This window comes from Miniopterus schreibersii (genome assembly GCF_964146895.1).
Source record: "Miniopterus schreibersii genome assembly, chromosome: 1".
Lineage (NCBI taxonomy): Eukaryota > Metazoa > Chordata > Mammalia > Chiroptera > Miniopteridae > Miniopterus > Miniopterus schreibersii.
This window is the reverse complement of record NC_138101.1, coordinates 106,516,185-106,535,660: the sequence shown is the minus strand read 5'-3', so window position 1 is coordinate 106,535,660 and position 19,476 is coordinate 106,516,185. Positions and strand designations below refer to the sequence as shown.

At 41.0% G+C, this 19,476-nt stretch overlaps 1 protein-coding gene across 2 annotated transcripts in view; it reads left to right on the top strand.

The window, feature by feature from the left end:
• The first annotated feature begins 936 nt into the window (after nucleotides 1-936).
• Nucleotides 937-19,476, top strand: part of PTPN9 (protein tyrosine phosphatase non-receptor type 9) — a 110,097-nt gene continuing 91,557 nt past the window's right edge. For both annotated transcript variants that reach the window (XM_081157249.1, XM_081157248.1), the window contains exon 1: nucleotides 937-2,568. In XM_081157249.1, coding sequence (XP_081013375.1) covers nucleotides 2,506-2,568 — 63 coding nt within the window. In that variant the 5' untranslated portion in view covers nucleotides 937-2,505. The remainder of the gene's footprint in view (nucleotides 2,569-19,476) is intronic.

The following is a 19,476-nucleotide window of genomic DNA, read 5'->3' as shown; positions in this document are numbered from 1 at the left end:
CTCCTATTGATAGGCCATTATGTTGTTCCATTCTTTTGCTATTACAAACCATTTTGCATCTCTATGATTTGATAGAGCAGGATTACAGTACCATACTTGATTTCCTTGGTTTGAACCTGCAGTTATAGGCAAGCCTTGGTACTGATTATCCTAAGATTTATCTCTCAGAGCAAATCCAGCCAGCTGCCTTGCACTTGGTTTTGTTACCCACATTTCTGCTCAGAAACTTCCAAACATTGTCCTTTGAGGACTGTGATAGGCAATAGTTCTGAGAACTGTTCTCGTACACACTGACAGGCCCCTACAAGCAGCTGAGTCTCTAAAAACGCTGCTGAATTCTCTCTCCAGGGTCCACTCTGTTAAACTTCTCCCTTTATTAATTATCCTTGCCCAATGCCTGCACTAGGAGTTAGAATGCCTGGGGTTCAAGTTTTAGCTCAATACTAATTAATTAGCTGTGTGACTTTGGATAAATCTTGGTATACCAAAGATCACTGGGCAAAACAACTATAAAACTGTAAATAGTGGGTTGAGAGACTCCATCCTCTCCTGTGTCTGTCTACTCAGTGCACTACTCAGGTCCTGCCATTTCTTCCTCCAGCTTAGTCCTACAGCCATTTGCTTGCTTAGGGAGAAAAACTCTGCAGTATTTTCCACATGTAAGTGGACCTGTGCACTTCAAACCCAACTTATTCAAGGGTCAACTGTATTTGTTTAAGTTACTATTTTAAATTTTTTTGTAAAAGGTTATACATCCACATGGGAAACTTACACACACAACCAAGATAGTGGTTACTCTTGAGGAGAGTAGTTTCTTGGGGGTAGTGACTAATGGGGGTTTTGGCAAGTTGGGAATGTTCTAACTTATTGATCTGTGTGCTGGTTACATGGGTATGTTGAGTTTATGAAAGTTCATCATGCTGTATACTTACATTTTCACCTTTTGTGTATGTGTATTTCAATAAAAAGTTAAAAAAACTTAAAATGTACAAAAGACCATATAGGGAAAAGTCTCCCTATCCCTTTTGTTCCTGATTCCCAGTTCCCTCCTGAGAGACAACCACTGAACCTTTCTTGTGTGTCCTCCCAAAGCTTTTATTATGTATAAGTTTACAAACGTATGTTCATTTTTTTCTTTATACATGTGACAGCATAAAATGCACACTATTTGAGCCTTGTTTTTTTCACTTCATAATAATAGCTTAGGGAATCATTCCAAATTCGAATGTGAAAGTAACCCCAGGGCCTGGCATATAAATATTTTTGCTAAATATTCCAGAGGAGCGCCAGGTTGTAATACTGAAACTATAACTCCTGCAAGTGGTTAAGAAGGCAACTCAGAGTCAGCCTTATTGGTGCAAAGGGTAAAATAGCCTCCCTGAGTACCAGGGGCTTCTTCTCTAACCAAGGGCAGGCAACAGAAGTTCCTGTTGCAATGATGCAAAAATGAGGTGAGATCAGACGCTGCTTTTAAAGTCCTCGACGGAACATTTCCTCAGCTGTCTAAAGACCGTCCGCTGGGTCTCTCCCAAGCTCTCCACGGCTTCAGCCCTTTTATATTATCTATTTTGGGTCTGGAATGCCCTGCCTTCCTGTGACTCCCGAATTGGCCCAAACCGCGCATTAAGACCCTCACTCGTAGTACTGCCTGCGGGAAAATCAGAGGTATGCAGAAGCTGAGGCGTTCTGGATGCGGTTCCCAAATCCGACGCCGTTGTTGCGAGGGCCTTGCGAAGAGTTTTCGGATACGGCGGCGGAGCGAGAGCCAGGGCGCAGGTGATGCGGCTGTTCTCCACCTGAGCATGCGGGCCCTCGCAGGGGCTTGCAGTCTGGAAGCGACGGGAACAGGTGTGTTCCTCACTTGGTCATAGCGGCCAGTGACCGCGGAGACGTGCAAGTCAGCTGCTCGTTTTTAAAAGACTGTATTCTCCGTCCATGGAACTTAAACCTCCTCACATACACCCCGCCCCCCTTTTTCTCCTTCCGCCCGGCTTCCCTCAGCTAGAACTCCGCCCCGGGCTCCTCTCTGTCGCCCCCTCCTGGACTGCGTCCCCGCTCGGCTGACCCTGCTCGCAGCCCGCCCATGAGTGAACGACACGCGCAGTTTCTCAATGGAGCCGCAGGGGGCTCGGGCAGCCGCGGGGGTGGCCGTGAGTCGCAAAGGGGGCGCGACATCTTGTCTCTTACCCTGTCCCTCGCTGTGGCTTGAGCGGCGCTGAGGCGGCCGGGTGGGTGGCCAGGACCCGTCACGCTCGGAAGGAGCGGGGCGCCGCCGACCAGGCCGAACGTTCGTTTCCTCTTCCCTCCCAATCGACTTTCAGCTCTTCGCCTGCACTGTTTTCCGGGAGAGGAGAAAATACACAAGGATTTCGGCCTAGGAGACAGCGACACTTGGGAGTCTTTCGGTGAGGAAACAGCGGTGTCGGGCGCAGCATGCACAAGCCGGCCCCGGGCTGCTGAGCGGGCGTCGCGCTCCCGAGCGGGCTCTTTCGCCGCGGCGGCGGGATGGAGCCGACGACCGCGCCCCAGGCCGACATGGCGCCAGAGCTGACCCTGGAGGAGGAGCAGGTAAGCGGGCCCGGGGCGGGGGGCGTGTCAGCCCTGGGGCCTGCGCCGCGAGACTCCGCAGCTGCGCCCACGTAGCCCTCTCTCGAAATGGCCCGCCCTCCCCCCAGGCCGCCCCTGTCCCCCCAAGTTTGCAGAACTCCTTGCCTCTGGCCTTTCCTTCCTCTACAGGTTTTGCTTCTTTTCTGTGCGGGTTTGTGTGTTTTAGGGCAGGAAAAGCCACAGTTGGGGGCCAGGGCTCCTACGGAGACCATCTGCCCTTGGGAGGATGCCCTAGGTTTCCAGACGAGCCCTGCGGGCTTCGTGCGGCGCCGTGGCAGCCTACGGGCACATTCTGGAAGGTCCGGGCTTCCCACGCTTTCGAAGTCTCGGGCCTGGACCTTCCCTTTCCGCACGCCCACTGCCCTACTCCATTTGATTCCGGGCTCCATCTTTCCGGAGCCTACTTTGAGCTCCATTGTCCTTTAACGCTTATGACCGTCATTTCCCAGAAGGAAGTGGCTTTTGGTGTCATTTTGAGGGCTTGGGCGAGGGAAGACCGGGCCTTTTAACCCCCTCTCACATTTTTGCGGGGCAGACGGACCACACCTTCTGAGGAAGATGGGAGCCCTACGGATTTTTCCCCTGCCTCTTTCTTGGCTCTGCTCATACCCTGCCTTCGCTATGCTCAGACAGAGCCATGTGGTCTGATTCCATGTTTTAATAAAAATCTGAAATAAGATGGTCACCCATTTCAAGCTCCCCAGCCCTTGTTCCCAAGAACCTCATTTGATAGTACAGTTTTTAGTGTGGAGACAGTCCGGTTTTACAAACCAGTATTGGTTAATGGGTTTGTTTAAGATCTGATTGTTTAAAAGCCTTTTTCTCATTTGTGGAGATGACATTTTTCATATTGGCGTTTTGATATTTTGAGATAAAATCAGCATGGGGAAAAAAAGAATTTTGCTGCTTTGTATAAGCCATGGTAACACTCTGGTAACTGCAGTTGAGCATTAATAAAATGCTAGTCAGGGCCTAGTGCAAGAAGGAGGCCAAGGAGCCCATCCTGCCCGAATTAGAGAAATACTTTGGTACTAAGGTGTGATGTATTAGGTTGATTTTAAAGGGGCAAAACTCTTTCATTCACTTATTTTTGGGGGGCTTTGTCAGATTTGAAGTTTCTGTGTTTCTAAGACTTAATGGCATCAGTATTCCACTATAAAGATAGCATTAGGTTGCAAATTAAAAAATTAAAACCAAGGAAAGCAAATATGTGTTGGTAGTATTGATAAAGTAGGTTAGTAAAAATTGTTTATATCCAATGAATGTGAAGGGTATTAACAAGGACTGAATGGAAACAACTGTTTTCTACTGGCATTTCAAAATGTTGAAGCACAAACATAAATGCAGCATAGTTCCAATTATTGTAATGCCTGGTGAAATTTCATATTTTACTTTAATATCATGTAGGAGTACTCTTAACTGTTAAGATTTCTTTAAAATATTTAAGCAGCAAATGAGTGTTAGTCTTATAAAAGTAATCATCATAGGAAATGACACATTCATTCCATAATGCTAGCCCATTGCTCAAACCAATTTTAGAACTCATTTGGAATTGATTTCAAAGCTGTGGCAGAATCTTTGAAATATTTTCAGTGTTGGAAAAATCTTGTACTTTTGAGTCAGTTTGATTTTTGGAAGTAGCAAAAAATCTTTTGGAACCCTGTTTCAAAAGTAAAGTAGAGGGAGGATCAAACCTGGGCTAAGGCAAAATTGAAATGCCTTTTTTGGGGTGTGGAAATTGCTGTACAGATGCTTCTGGAGCAGATCCCTCCTGAATGGTGTCTATCTCCCATAAAGTCACATCAATTGGAAACCCAGAGGTTTTCTTGGGCACTACTCTCTCTCACCCTCTGTATATTATACATCATCAGGTTTTTCTGAATATGTCTTGAATTCTTTGACTTCTTCCACCACCACCTCCATCATCCAAGTCCCCAAGCTACTGTCATATCCTGACAGAATTTCTGCTTTCTACCCGACCCATCTACATTCTTTAGCTCTTATTCCAGAAGCCAAAGGCAAACTGCAGATCTGATTGCATCTTCCCTTCAGCCTACCCGCCCCCCAAATAATATTTATAAAACCCTTCAGTGGCTTTTTCATTGCTCTTGGGGTCATTACAACTCTTGAATATGATCTGCAGTGCATAAGCCCTTGAGTGAACTAGAGCCCTCGCTAATTCTCACACCTCATCTTTGCTCCGGGCACACTGGTCTTTTGATCCTGCCTCTTGCCCATTTCCAGCTTTCCTCTGTCTGGAAATACCCTCCACTGCTAACTCCCTCTTCATCCTTCAGCTCTCAGCTTTCACTTTCTCTGGAAGGCCTTCCTTGATGTCCCCAGTTTGGTTAGATCTCTGTTACTGGCTTTCAGAGTATCATGTATTCTTCTTTACATCGCTTATCACAAGTTTACACTCTGAACTTGTGATCAGAAGCTCCATGAGGATTGGAACTGTGTCTGCTTTTGCTCACCATCATAGGCACATTGCCTAGCATAATGACTGGCCCCTAATGGATATTCAAGAAGTATTTGTAGAATGAATTAAAGTAATCCTGTAAGTGATTTGTACACAGACAGCATTCATCTCCTTTTAGAATGGCTTATAAAAGTAAAGACAGTGTTCACTTTTTTGTTTGTTTGTTAATCCTCACATGAGGTTATATTTTCCATTGCTTTTCAGAGAGAATGGAAGGGAGGGAAGAAGGAGTGGGGAGAGAGAGAGAGACTGAGAGAAAGAGAGAGAGAAACGTCCATGTGAGAGAGACACATCACATCGACTGGTTGCTTCCTGCATGTGCCTTGATGGGGGGTGGGGAGTGAACCCAAAACCCAGGTATGTGTCCTTGACCAGGAATCGAACCCAAGACCTTTCAGTGTGCAGGCCAATGCTCTAACCACTGAGTCACAGGCCAGGGCAGGACATTGTTCATTTTGATATGCGTTGAAGGTCATCATTATTACTTTATGTCTCATGTCCAATCGAGGCATGTGTTGAACTGATATTACACCGGATCCTCGTTTATAACTTTGATGTTTATTGCCTTTACTTTTTCAGTTCTCAATTATACAGGCTGCAGTTGAATTACAGGAAGAAGTATGCTTTGCCTTTAAGAAGCTTACATGAATAACAACGAGTAATAATAGTAACTGATTCCTGAGCTCCTGCTTTGAGTCAGGCTCTGTGCTGGGCATTTCACATACAGTTAATCCTCATAAGATTGGAATTACCTCATTTCGCAAATGAGAAAACGGACTGAGAAAAGGAAATTGCCCAAGGTCACATAGCTAACAAGTAATGGAGCCATGATTTCCACCCAGATCTAGGTTATCCTGCCTCCACTGCAAATGTTTCCTCTGTTATATACTACATAATTTCTCATGAAGCAATTAGGTACTTTACTAAGATGCCTATATAGGTATGTAATAGCTAATTTTGTGGGTTTTAATATTGACGTATATGTTTGGTTTTGATGATGCTTTTAAAATATAATTTAAAAGCTTGACCTGTGTGGCTCATTGGTTGAGCATCAACCCATGAACTGAGAGGTCACCCGTTTGATTCCTGGTCAGGGCACATGCCCAGGTTGCAGGCTCCATCCCCAGTATGGGGGTGGTATTACTCTCTCATCTCATTGATGTTTCTCTCTCTATCCCTCTTCCTTCCTCTCTCTCTAAAATCAATAAAATATTTTTAAAAAATGATTTAAAAAATGCAGAGGAAAAAAATGTGGAAAACCTTTAGTGAGAACTATATATTGTCAGCAGAAACAAGCAGTCTATGCAAGAAATTGTGATGAAATTTCTGTTGCAGAAAAATTTGTTCCTTAAGATAGAGTTGGCAGCTCTCCTTTTTGAGGTGTAGTCACAAGAAAAATTTTAATTAAAAATTGTTTACTTAATTTTTAAATCCTCACCGGAGGATATATTTTTATTGATTTTTAGAGAGAGAGGAGGGGAGAGAGAGAGCAAGAGAGAAACATTGATTGTTACCTCCTCTAAGCATCCTGACCGGGGGTCGAACCTGCAGTCTTTTGGTGTACAGGACGAAGCTCCAACCAACTGAGCCACCAGGCCAGGGCTATTACTTATTTTTAGTGAGGTGTATATATATATATATATCTCTTGGGTCAGGATATATATCTCTAAAGAGATTTTTTTCTATTATAGTTGATATTCATTATTATATTAGTTTCATGTATACAGCATAATGATTAGACATTATACCAGCACCATGTATAGTTAATACAATATAATCAACTATATTCCCTATACAGTACTGTGTACATCCCCATGACTTTTTTTTTTTTTTTTAATACATTTTTATTGATTTCAGAGAGAGGAAGAGAGAGGGAGAGAGATAGAAACATCAGTAATGAGAGTCATTGATTGGCTGCCTCCTGCACGCCCCCAACTGGGGATCCAGCCCTCAACTCGAACATGTGCCCTGACCAGGAATCGAACTTTGATCTCCCGGATCATAGGTCAATGCTCAACTGCTGAGCGTTGCCAGCTGGGCCCCATGACTTTTTTTTTTTAAGTGAGGCATTGTTTTACTTTTTATTGAATTTATTGGGGTGACACTGATTAACAAAATTATACAGGTTTCAGGTGCACAATTCCACAACACATCATCTTTCCTGTGACTATTTTGTAACTGCCAATTTGTACTTTTTAATCCCCTCACCTGTTTTATCCGTCCTCCCAATTCCCCTCTTCTCTGGCAACCATCAGTGTGTTCTCTATATCTGTGAGTCAGTTTCTGTTTTATTTGTTTATTTTGTTTTTTAGATTCCACATATAAGTAAAATCATATGGTATTTGTCTTTCCCTGTCTGACTTATTTATTTTTTATTTTTTAAAAATTTATTTATTTTGTTAATCCTCACCCAACGATATTTTTTCCATTGCTTTTTTAGAGAGAGTGGAAGGGGGAGGGGGGAGAAAGAAACATCGATGTGAAAGAGACACAGCAATTGGTTGCCTCCTACACACAACCCAACCAGGGTCAGGGATCTAACCTGCAACCCAGGTATGTCCCCTTGATCAGGAATCAAACCTCAACCCCTCAGTGCGTAGGGCGGACACTGCAACCACTGAGCCACACCAGTCAGGGCTAGGTTTTTATTTCACTTTTTTATTGAGTTTTAAAGAGAGAGGGGGAGAGAGAGAAACATCAATGTGCAAAACATCACTAGGCTGCCTCCTGCACGCCCCCTACTGGGGATTGAGCCTGCAAGCGGGGCATGTGCCTTGGCCAGGAATTGAACTGTCAAGCTTTGGCCCAACCAGCTGAGCCGCAACAGCCAGGGCTGTCTGACTTATTTTGCTTAGCAGAATACCCTGTAGGTCCATCCATGTTGTGCATATGGTAAAATTTCATTCTTTTTTATGGCTGAGTATATATGTACCACATCTTCTTTATCCAGTCATTTGTCAGTGAAAGCTTAGATTGCTTTCATATCTTGGCTATTGTAAAGAATGCTGCAATGAACATGGGCATGCATATATTTTTTCAAATTACTGTTTTAGATTTTTTCAGATAAATACCCAGCAGTGGAATTGCTGGGTCATAAGGTAGTTCAATTTTTAATTTTTTAAAACTAATTATTTTTATTTTTAAAATATTTATTGATTGATTTTTAGAGAGAGGAAGTGGAGAGAGAGAAACATTGCCTTGCTGTTCCACTTATTTATGCATTCATTGGTTAATTCTTGTATGTGTCCCAATTGGGATTGAACCCATAACCCTGGCACACTGGGACAGTGCTCCAACCAACTGAGTTACCCAGCTAGGGCTATTTTTAATTTTTTGAGGAACCTTTATACTCTTTTCTATAGTGGCTTACCAATTTGTAATCCCACTAGCAGTGCAAAATTTAATTTTTTATATCTTTTTTTCTTTTGTACAGGAGAAATAACTATTCTTGGAGCCAAATATGAGGAATATTATCTCTCCAAACTGTAAAAACCAGGATGTTTTAGTGTCAGGAATACATTCTTTTTTGATGTGTAATGTGCTGGCAAAATTGTAAATTTGGCAGTGTGATGGGTAATTTTTCATATTAGTACTAATCTTTATTCTTACAATGTTACTAATTATCCTAATTTTACTTTTCCAAAGCATATACTCACATTTGTAACTTGATCTGAACTTTTATTGAATTTGCTAATTATAATTAACTTGACCACCAAAGATAGTTAAATATATTTTGTTATATGCCTATGTTCTTAAGCTCTATGTCTGCGTAACCTATGGAAAGTGAGGCTCCTTGGGTTACATCTATTTGGGCATAAGTTGTGAGGAGAACTCTCTGTAATAAACTATAAAACAAAGACACTTTACTAGGATTCTGAGGATATTTGAATTCAGCATTTATAATCTTTTAGGGTCTTTTGGTTTTACATGGATTTCCCAAGTAGTAATTGATTGGATAGAATTATAGTTTTCATATTTTTATTTTAGACCAAAGATAGGTTTAATAACTCACATAGTGCTTCTCTCACATTAAAAATAATTCATGAGTTCTCTAAAGTTTTTATAACAAAAAATCTAATATTTATTTTCAAAGGCTTTAAAAATTCCTATTTTAGAGTTCATATTATTTAAAGCTTATAGCATTGTTGGAAGGATTAATAAGCTAATGCATGTAGAGCTCTCAGCCTGATGCTTACAGAGTAAGCACTTTGTAAAGTTAGCCATTGTCATGATACTCTCTGTCTTCGAATAGTGAAAGATTTTAGAGCCAAGTTAGCTTAAACCAATCCCAAGGGGGAAAATATTCATATTCACACTGGGGACCAGAGTGTAGCATGGATTTTTAAGAATGCCAACAAAGCCCGGCGGACGTGGCTCAGCGGTTGAGCATCAACCGAGGATCCAGGAGATCATGGTTCGATTCCCAGTCAGGGCACATGCCCGGGTTGTGGGCTCGATCCCCAGTCGGGGACGTGCAGGAGGCAGCCCATCAATAAAACCATAAAAAAAAAAAAAAAAAAAAGAATGCCAACAAATAGTTATCTTGCAACTTTATAGTGTAGTTTTCAAAAACCTAATTCCCTCCTCTGGTTTGTGTTCTTATATCAGAACCTTCTAAAGTTAAAAGTTTCTGTCTTACAGGAGACTTAAGAGATTTTTGGCAGTTTTTCCAAGGGCAGGGGTTTTGTCCTAGCTCTTGTGGCCAAGAATTTGCCCTTCCCCATAGCCTCACATGTCCTATGTTAAATGTCAGATGACTCTCCGGAGGTAGCCATATGTTAAGGACCAAGTGGTTTATAATGTTAAGGCCTTCCAGAGAGGCAAGGGAGAGGAGGCAGAGGTGAAGAATCCTCCTTATTTTCATTATTGCCAGTAACTATTGATATTGTAATTAGCAGTTAGGTAAAAGTCTCATTTGGATGTGAGAATTTTATTCTTAAAATTTCTGAGCATTTCAAGGGTCTTGGACTTTAGTTTGTGAATACTAAGGTGCCTGGTGGTTTTCTTGCAGGAACCTGACCGTAGATACTTATTAATCAATTGAAAAGTAAGACAGACCCTGCTTTAGAACAGAACTGAACTGTTTTACAGAGGTAACAGTTAAAACTCATTGTAGGCCTGTAGTTTTAAGTCTCTTATTTTCTGATTTGGATACCTTTATTGTATTGGAATATACAATATAGTAATGTTGGGATACTTCAAGTTTGTTTTCTAAATATTAAGCCCCATTTTACAGCAGAATGGCTGGTTCACTGCAGTGTCAAAATTAGACATCACTGCCCCTCTGATTATTTTTTTCTGGTATTAAAACCCTCCATTGCAATTTCAGCCACTTCACACCTGTTCTACCATCTGCCTTGATGTCACAGACAACTGGGGGTACCTTCTTTCTCCAAACCAGTCACTATTACATTTCCCCCTTTACACACCTCCACTCAAGAGCTCCTTGGTTGCTCTTTCTGGCACTGAAATAGTTACTGTTTTTTATTGCTCTTCCTCTGGAGTAGGGGCAGATGTTCCTAGAACAGGTAGTTTAGCCTCCACTCTTCAGTGCTGGAGGGCCTGTACCTACTGGAAAGAACATTTTTATATTTGATTTTGAAAAAGAATCTTGAGAACCTAACTGAGATGTCATGGGGATTGGAACAGTTACATTAAGTTCCTACTTTAAAAAAGATATGTTTTTCTTGATTTTTTTTAGATAGAGGAGGAGAAAGGGGGAGAGAGAGAGAAACATCAATTGGCTGCCTCCTGCATGCTGCTCACCTGGGATTGAGCCCGAAACCTGGGCACGTGCCCTGACCGGGAATTGAACCGGTGACCTCTTGGTGCATGGGCCGATGCTCAACTACTGAGCCACACTGGGCAGGCCCTACTTTTTAGTTAAAGATAGGTCTTTGGTTAACACATTTACTATTCAAATATGTGCCTCTGATACTGGTTTCTTGTCTTCTTTTAAAATTATTTTTAAGTTGATTTTAGAGAGAGAGAAAGGAAGGGGGAGATAGAGAGAAAGAAACGTCGATTTGTTGATTCACTTATATATACATTCATTGGTTGATTCTTGTATGTGTCCTGACTGGAGATTGAACCCACAACCTTGGTGTATCAGAACAGTGCTCTAACCAACTGAGCTACCCGGCCAGGGCCTCAGATAGTGGTTTCAGTGATTGACTTTACATACTGAAAACTCTAGTCTCAAATTTTATTATTTTGCAGCATAACCATTACAGAAGATAAAAGGAGCCATTTCCACAGCCTTTGAAGGGGTTTTCAGAAATGGGGGTATTTTATATGACAAGCAGAACACTGCAGAGCCCTGCCATGGAATGATAATAATGGGAAGTGTCACTTTTGCTTTCCCCTTCAAATGTTTCCAAATGTTGCTATGAAGTGTCTCTGTTTCTCCAGTGAGTGAGGTGGTTATTATGTATCAATCCGTTTTCCTTTTCAGGTTAATGTGGACCAAAAGGAAGGTTTTACAGGCCATAAACAGAAAGACAATTTGTTCATTCATTCAGCAATCACTTACTGACTGTTGCTGTGTGCCAGGTCCTTTTTCAGCATGAGTTGGGGATTCTCTCACCTTGTGGAATTTCCCTCTAGTTCGCTCTAAGCAGTTCTTGAATTGCGGGGTATCCATCAAGGAGGAAGACCTTTTATGCACAGTGAGGACAGAGACTCAATCTTCTCTGTATCTTTAGTGCACGTTGTGAAACTTCAAAAATGTTTGCTAAAGAATGAGTGAAACTATTAAAATTATTTATTCCTCACTCAGCCCATGAAGTGGACATCGTTTTGCTTAGGATGGTTGGTTATCTTTATGATTTAAGGATGATGTTCAGAGGCTTTCAGTAATTTGCCAAGGAATGCAACATTGGGACTCAAACTCTTCTGATTAAATGTAGTGCTTTCTCTAGTAAGCTTCATCTGTCTTAACCATGTATTTCTATGTATGACATACCTATATACATATAAACCAGGAACAGCTCTCTCTTGCCATTTGTGGGTTGAACAATCCTGGTTTCAGGCATTCACAAGTTTCCTTAAAGTGATATATGGCTCCATTGTTCTAAGTTCCTTATTGTACATTTATTTATGAAAGAAATTATATGCCTTAATGGGGTTAGTGAACTAGAGGGTTCATATAAGTCTCTGGCTGTACTTCTCAAAATGTCAGGTGTTTTTTTTTAATGTCTTAATTTATCTTTATAGATGAAAGTTTTACAGACGTCCTGCACCCTACGCCCCTCCATATCTTCACCACATTATCGTCTGTGTCCATGGGTTATGCATATATGCATATAAGTTGTTAGGTTAATCTCTCTTCACCCACCTACCCACCCCTGCCTTCACTCTGAGATTTGTCAGTTTGTTCCATGCTTTTCTGCCCATGGACCAAGGATGCCCATGGACCAAGATACTTTATCTCCCTATTTCCTTCCCCTTACACAGTGTTTTGTAAAAAGATGTTTTTAAACTTAACTTTTTATTAGGAAATAATTATAGATTCACATGCAGTTGCAAGAAATAATATAGAAAGATCATGTGTACCCTTTCCACAGTTTTTCCATGGTAACATCTTCCAATAGTATAGCTAGAATATTAGAACCAGATCTTGACATTGACATAGTCCATAAATCTTAATTTAGATCTTCCCAGGTTTTGTGTTTTTGTGTCAATGTGTGTGTGTTCTATGTAATTTTTAAAAATGTTTTAATTTATCTTTATTGTTGAAAGTATTACAGATGTCCCTTTTTTGCACCCATTGATCCCCTCTACCAGGCACCCCACCTCCAGGTCTTCACCACACTATTGTCTGTGTCCATGGGTCATGCATATATGGATATAAGTTCTTAGTAATCTCTCTCCATGCATCCCTGCCGTCCCTCTGAGATTCATCAGTCTGTTCCATGCTTCTGTGTCTCTGGATCTATTTTGTTCATTGGTTTATTTTGTTCATTAGATTCCACTTATGAGTGAGATCATGTGATATTTGTCTTTCTCTGACTGGCCTATTTCGCTTAGCATAATACCCTCCAGGTCCCACCATGTTGTCTCAAAGGGTAAGGGATCCTTCTTTTTTACAGCTGCATAGTATCCTATGGGATAAATGTCCCAGAAGATGCTTGATATGATTTCAGTCTTCTTGAACTTATAGAGACTTGTTTTGTGTCCTAACATGTGGTCTGTCTTTGAGAATGTTCCATGTGCACTTGAGAAGAATGTGTATTCTGCTGCTTGGGGTGAAATGTTCTGTAAATGTCAATTAAATCCATCTGATCTAGTGTGTCATTTAGAGTCACTGTTTCCTTGTTGATTTTTTGTCTGGAAGATCTATCCAGTGAAGTCAGTGGGGTGTTAAAGTCTTGTACTATGACTGTATTGCTGTCAATCTTTCCCTTAAAGTCCTCCAGAAGTTTTTTTCTCAGTCTGCGTGAGTCTTTTGTTCTGAGGTGTGTCTCTGGTAGACAGCACATATTTGGGTCATATTTTCTTATCCATTCAGCTATCCCATGTCTATTGATTAGAGCATTTAATCCATTTACATTTAAGGTTATTATTGATAGGTACTTATTTTTTGCCATTTTAATTCTTTATACCTATGTTTCTCTTTCTCTCTATTGCTACTTCTTATTACAGCAGTCCCTTTAACATTTGTTGCAATGCTGGCTTGGTGGTGATCAACTCCTTTAGCCTTTTTTTTTGTCTGGGAAGCTCTTTATTTCACTATCTATTTTGAATGATAGCCTTGCTGGATAGAGTAGTCTTGGTTTCAGATCCTTGCTTTTCATTACCTTAGTACTTCATGCCATTCCCTTCTGGCCTGTAGAGTTTCTGATGAGAAATCAGCTGACAACCTTATGTGAGCTCCTTTGTAGCTAACAGATTGCTTTCCTCTTGCTGCCTTTAAGATTCTCTCTTTGTCTTGAATTTTTGGCATTTTAATTATGATGTGTCTGTGCGTGGGCCTCTTTGGGTTCTTCTTGCTTGGGACTCTTTGTGCCTCCTGAACTTGTATGACTTTTTCCTTGACCAGGTTAGGGAAGTTTTCTGCCATTATTTCTTCAAACAGGTTCTCTAAGCCTTGCTTACTTTCTAGATCTCCTGGCAGTCCTATGGTGCGAATATTGTTACATTTCATGTTGTCCTACAGTTCCCTGAAACAGTCCTCTTGTTTTTTAATTGTTATTTTCTTTTTGGTTCTCTGATTGAGTGATTTTTTCTTTTTTTTTTTCCTTTTTTCTCTTTTATCTTTATTGACTTTAGAGAGAGGGCAGCAGAGGGAGAGAGAGATAGAAAGACCAATGATGAGAGAGTCATTGGGGATCGAGCCCGCAACCTGGGCATGTGCCCCGACCGGGAATCGAACCCCAATCGCCTGGATCCTAGGTCGATGCTCAGCCGCTGAGCCACGCCCGGCTGGGCATGAGTGATTTTTTCTACCATGTCTTCTGATTCTCTGATTTGATCCTCAGCTTCCACTGATCTGCTGTTTATTCCTTCCAACGTATTCTTTATTTTTGCAGTCATTCTTGATTTCCTTTATAGTTTCCATGTCTTTTCTTATGCTGTTGAGTATCCTTACAATCAGTAGTTTGAACCCTATATCTGATAGATTGCTTATCTACATTTCCTTTATCTCTTCTTCTGGATAAATCTCTTGTTCTTTTGGGTCTTTTTTTTGTCTCCCCATTTTAACTGCCTGTTTGGGTTTTTTTCTATATATTAGGTAGACCTGCTAGGACTCCCAGTCTTTTTGGAGGTCTCAGGTGCAGGCCAGTGTCAGACACTGTTTGTGACTGGTCTTGAGTACCCTGTTTGGAGCTGTGAGCAATCCACAGCTTGTGGTTCCCTCTGTTTGGGCTTTGAGCATTTGGACAGGACCAGGATGCACACCAGGGTCTGCTTTTCCAAGCCCTGTGTCCAGAAGCAAATCAGACAAAGACTCAAAGCACCCAGAGGCTGATTGTTATTCAGAGTCTCTTAATGAGCTCAGGCTGTAGAAACTCCACAGGGTGGGCTGAGAGCTTTTACAGCTGCATGGGTCAAGAGCTGCTGAATAGTGTCTGCCTAAGAAAGATGTCCTCTGCAGTATGGGGGAATGACTGAGCACAAGAGTCCAGGCAGGTGCCCTCTGAGCTCTATCCCCAGAACCCACAGTCCTGGATTCCCCTCACACAACTCTAGTCCACTCTGCCCTCTCTCTGCCTAGCCCAAGGTGAGTGGCTGCACACGAAACTTTGTGCATTGGCCCTTTAAGAGGAATCTTGTATTTTCAGCCATTTCTCCCTGGCAGACAGAAACCCCACTGCTTTTCACAACCAGATGTTATGTGGGCACCTTTATCGGTTCTAGTTCTCTGGGCTGGGGAGCCCAGCTTGTGATTTAGATCCTAGAGTTATCAGTGGGAACTCCCCCCAGATGAGGTATCCCTCCAGACCTTCAGCTCCTGCCTGTGGGAGCCCAGCCAACTCTCTTGCACCTCTGCACTTCCTACCAGTCTCTATGAGGTCTCTGCTTTATATCCTCGGTTTTGAGGGTTCTCTCTAGCTAGTCTTCAGTTCATTATTTAGGATGGTTTTTCTATATTTTAGTTGTAATTCTAGCTTTGTCCGGGGAGAGTGTCAGTGTAGCTTCTACTTAAACCACTGCTATCTTGGAATCTTAAAATGTCAATTAAAAAATATCTCTTATAATTTTTTTTTTTTTTTGCCAACATAAAACCAGTCTTGGTAGAGTTTAATTTTTTAAACATATTTTTATTGATTTTTAGAGAGAGAAACATTGATCAACTGCCTCCTGCACACCCCCTGTTGGGGATCAAGCCCCCAACCTGGGCATATGTCCTGACCAGGAATTGAACTGGCAACCTTTTAGTGCATGGGATGATGCCCAACCAGTCAAGGCACGCCAGCCAGGGCGTTAGAGTTTAATCTTTAAAATACTGTCATCATCATAATGGGGAAATATATATGGTATACCTCTCTACCAATAACTAGGATGAAACTGCAGCTTTTTAAATTGTTTTTTCCTATGAAACCTTCACTTTGCCCATGTTTAATTGTTTTTTATTCATGATACCTTCACTTTTCTCATGTTTTTGTCTGTACTTAAGCTACTGTTAGATTTTTTTTCCTCAACTCTTGCCAAGTGTAAAAGTTGAGGGAGAAAACATGTATAATAACAAGATTTTTCCCCCTCCTTTTTACTTTACTTCCAGATTTTCTCTTTCTTATATTGATAAAAGAAGAAAAAGAGTTACTGAGAGAAAGGCCTGGAACCTTGAACATAATACATGAACACAAGAAAACAGTTTTATTTGGGAATGGCCATTTGTCTCCCTGAGACTTTAGCTCTTCCATATTGGGCAAATCCATGTAAAGTGAAAGTGGTATTTCTGGCTAGATAAGAGACTTAAAAGTGATATAGCTAGCAAGGTTAAAGTATATAGGGTTTTCTAATATACTTTTGTTCCACTTATTTTTATGTATTCATTGGTTCCCTCCTGTTTATGTGCCCTGACCTGGGGGTGGAACCCGCAACCTTGGTGTATGGGGATGACCCTCTAACCAACTGAGCTACCCAGCCACGGCCTTCCAATATACTTTTCTTTTGAAAAATAAATTCTTTTAGGAGGAGCCGTAGAATTTCCATTGTAGCACCATGGTCCAGTTTGTCCGAGACCTCATGGATAAGGCCCCCAAGCCGGTAAACACTGCTGTGACTTACTGGAAGCCTCTATTGGCCACATTTTCTCACTATGCCAAGGTTGAGCTCATTCCTCCAACCCCTGCTGAGATTCCTACATGTATTCAGAGCTTGAAAAAAATGGTCCATCGTGCTCAAATTGGTAACTTCAAACAGCTCACAGTTAAGGAAGGGCTGCTGAATGGTTTGGTGGCCACTGAGGTGTGGTTATGGTTTTATGTTGGGTAGGTCATAGGCATGTGTGGCATCTTTGGCTGTGATGTTTGAAGACTAGTCTTTAACATCTGCTTCTTTTTGGTTTATTATTTGAATGTTCTTGGACCATGAGTGATCAGAATGGTACTTGAATTTAAAAAGATATGTCACCTGGCTGGAGTGGCTCAGCAGTTGAGCATTGACCTATGATCCAGGAGATGGCGGTGTGATTCTCCATGAGGGCACATGCTAGGGTGTGGGCTCGATTCCCAGTAGGGGGTGTGCAGGAGGCAGCCGATCAATGACTCTCTCATCATGGGTGTTTCTCTCTCTCTTGCTCTCTCCGTCTGCCTTCCTTTATTGAAATCAATAAAGACATATAAAAAAATTTTTTTTTAAATGTCAAAATCACTGTTTTCTATATCAAACACTACTGCATGGAAAGGTCATAATTTCTCTTGAATATTCGGTTGGATTGTCTTTTGCTTTAATGATGTTAATAAAGCTCTAAATGCATGTCTTTGCTTAGCCTGAAAATGGAAAGTATATATGTGAGTATACCAACCTGGTACATAAATTTATGAGGATAGTATTTTAACTTGAAAGTTGGAAACACGATATTTTATTTCCAGAAAAGTTGGGGGAAAGGCCTTGAGAAAACTAGAACTTGATGCAGTAGGAGAAATAGTATTACCATGTACTAGAGTTAAATCATATCAGTAGTTAAAGAATAAAGTTTGAATGGTTTCTCATTACTAAAATCGGAGAAATACCTTTTTTTTTTTTTTTTTAATATATCTTTATTGACTTCAGAGAGAGGAAGGGAGAAGGAGAGTGAGTTGAAACATCAATGATGAGAGAGTCGTCACTGATCGGCTGCCTCCTGCATGCCCCAAACTGGGGATCGAACCCGCAACCCAGGCATGTGCCCTGACCGGGAATAGAACTGCAGTTTCCAGGATCCTAGGTTGATGCTCAACCACTGAGCCATGCCCAGCCGGGCAGAGAAAGACTTTTTTGTCAACACTTATATCTATAAAGGTTGGGATATTTGGTAGGTTTTATTTTCTTTATAACATCTTTAATGCCAAGACAGTGAATGAGAGCCATGATCTACATTTTAACCTAATTTCAGTATGTATATAATTATTAATCTGTCTGGTTTTATGATTTTTAGACCCTATTTTTGCTAAAATAAAATACCCTATGATATTAAAAAAATAAATTATTTTAGATTAGAATTCTAAGTGTCTTAGAAAAACCATTTAACATTTCTTGAACTGAATGCCAGGGCACCATTTTGTTTATGGGTAAAACTCAGCATTATTTGGAATTAAGTTATAAGATATATGTATATTTTTTAATTGAAAACTATTCATCTTTTCTTCTTTAGCCACCCAAGGAATTATTTTCTTTCCTAGTTGATATCAAGCTAGAGAAATGCTAGCCTGGAAGATGGTTTTGTAAGAAAATTACAAGCAACTGGAAACATGTCTTTAATGAAACTGCTAAGACCACTTGAACTTGAAAACTAGTTAGAACCTCTGATGGTTGTCATACTGCCCTTATAGTGCTACAAGTATTGGTAAAAAGCCCATATCAAAACTTGTGATTGCCCAGCTGGCATGACTTAGTGGTTGAATGTTGACCCATGAACCAGGAGACTGAGGTTCGATTTTCTGTTCAGGGCACATGCCCAGGTTTTGGACTTGATCCCCAGTAGGGGGTGTGCAGGAGGCAGCCGATCAGTGACTCTTATTATTGATGTTTCTATCTCTCTCTCCCTCTCCCTTCCTCTCTCTGAAATCAGTTAAAAAATAAAACATTAAAAAATCCCAAAACTTTCAATGATAATAGTGGCTTACCACTACCTACCAGGATGGCTATAATTAAAAGAAGAAAAAGTGTTGGCATTGCTGATGGCAGTGGGAATGTAAAATAGTGCAGCCACTCTGGGAAACTGTTTAACAGGCCTTAAAAGATTAGACATAGAATTTCCATATGACACAGCAATTGCACTTCTAGGTGTATATTCAAAATATTTGAAAGCAGGCACTGGAATAGATATTTGTAGGTTCATGTCATAGCAACATTATTCACAATAGCTGAAAGGTAGAAGCAATCCAAGTGCCCATGGACAGATGAATAAATAAACAAAATGTCGTGTAGATTATTCAGCCTTAAAAAGGAATGAAATGTTGGTATATGTTGTAATATGGATGGTCCTTGAAAACATTATGTTTACTGAAATAAGACAGACACAGAAAGTGTGTGATTCCACTTATATGAGGTACCTTGAGTGGGCGAATTCATAGAGACAGAAGGTAGAATACCAAGGGCTAGGAGAACATGGCAAGGGGGAGTTATTGTTTAATGGGTACAGTTTCTTTTGAAGGTAATAAAAAAGTTTTGGGTAGAGATAGTGGTGACAGTTACCCAACATTGTGAATTATTTAATACCACTGAATTGTATACTTATGAAT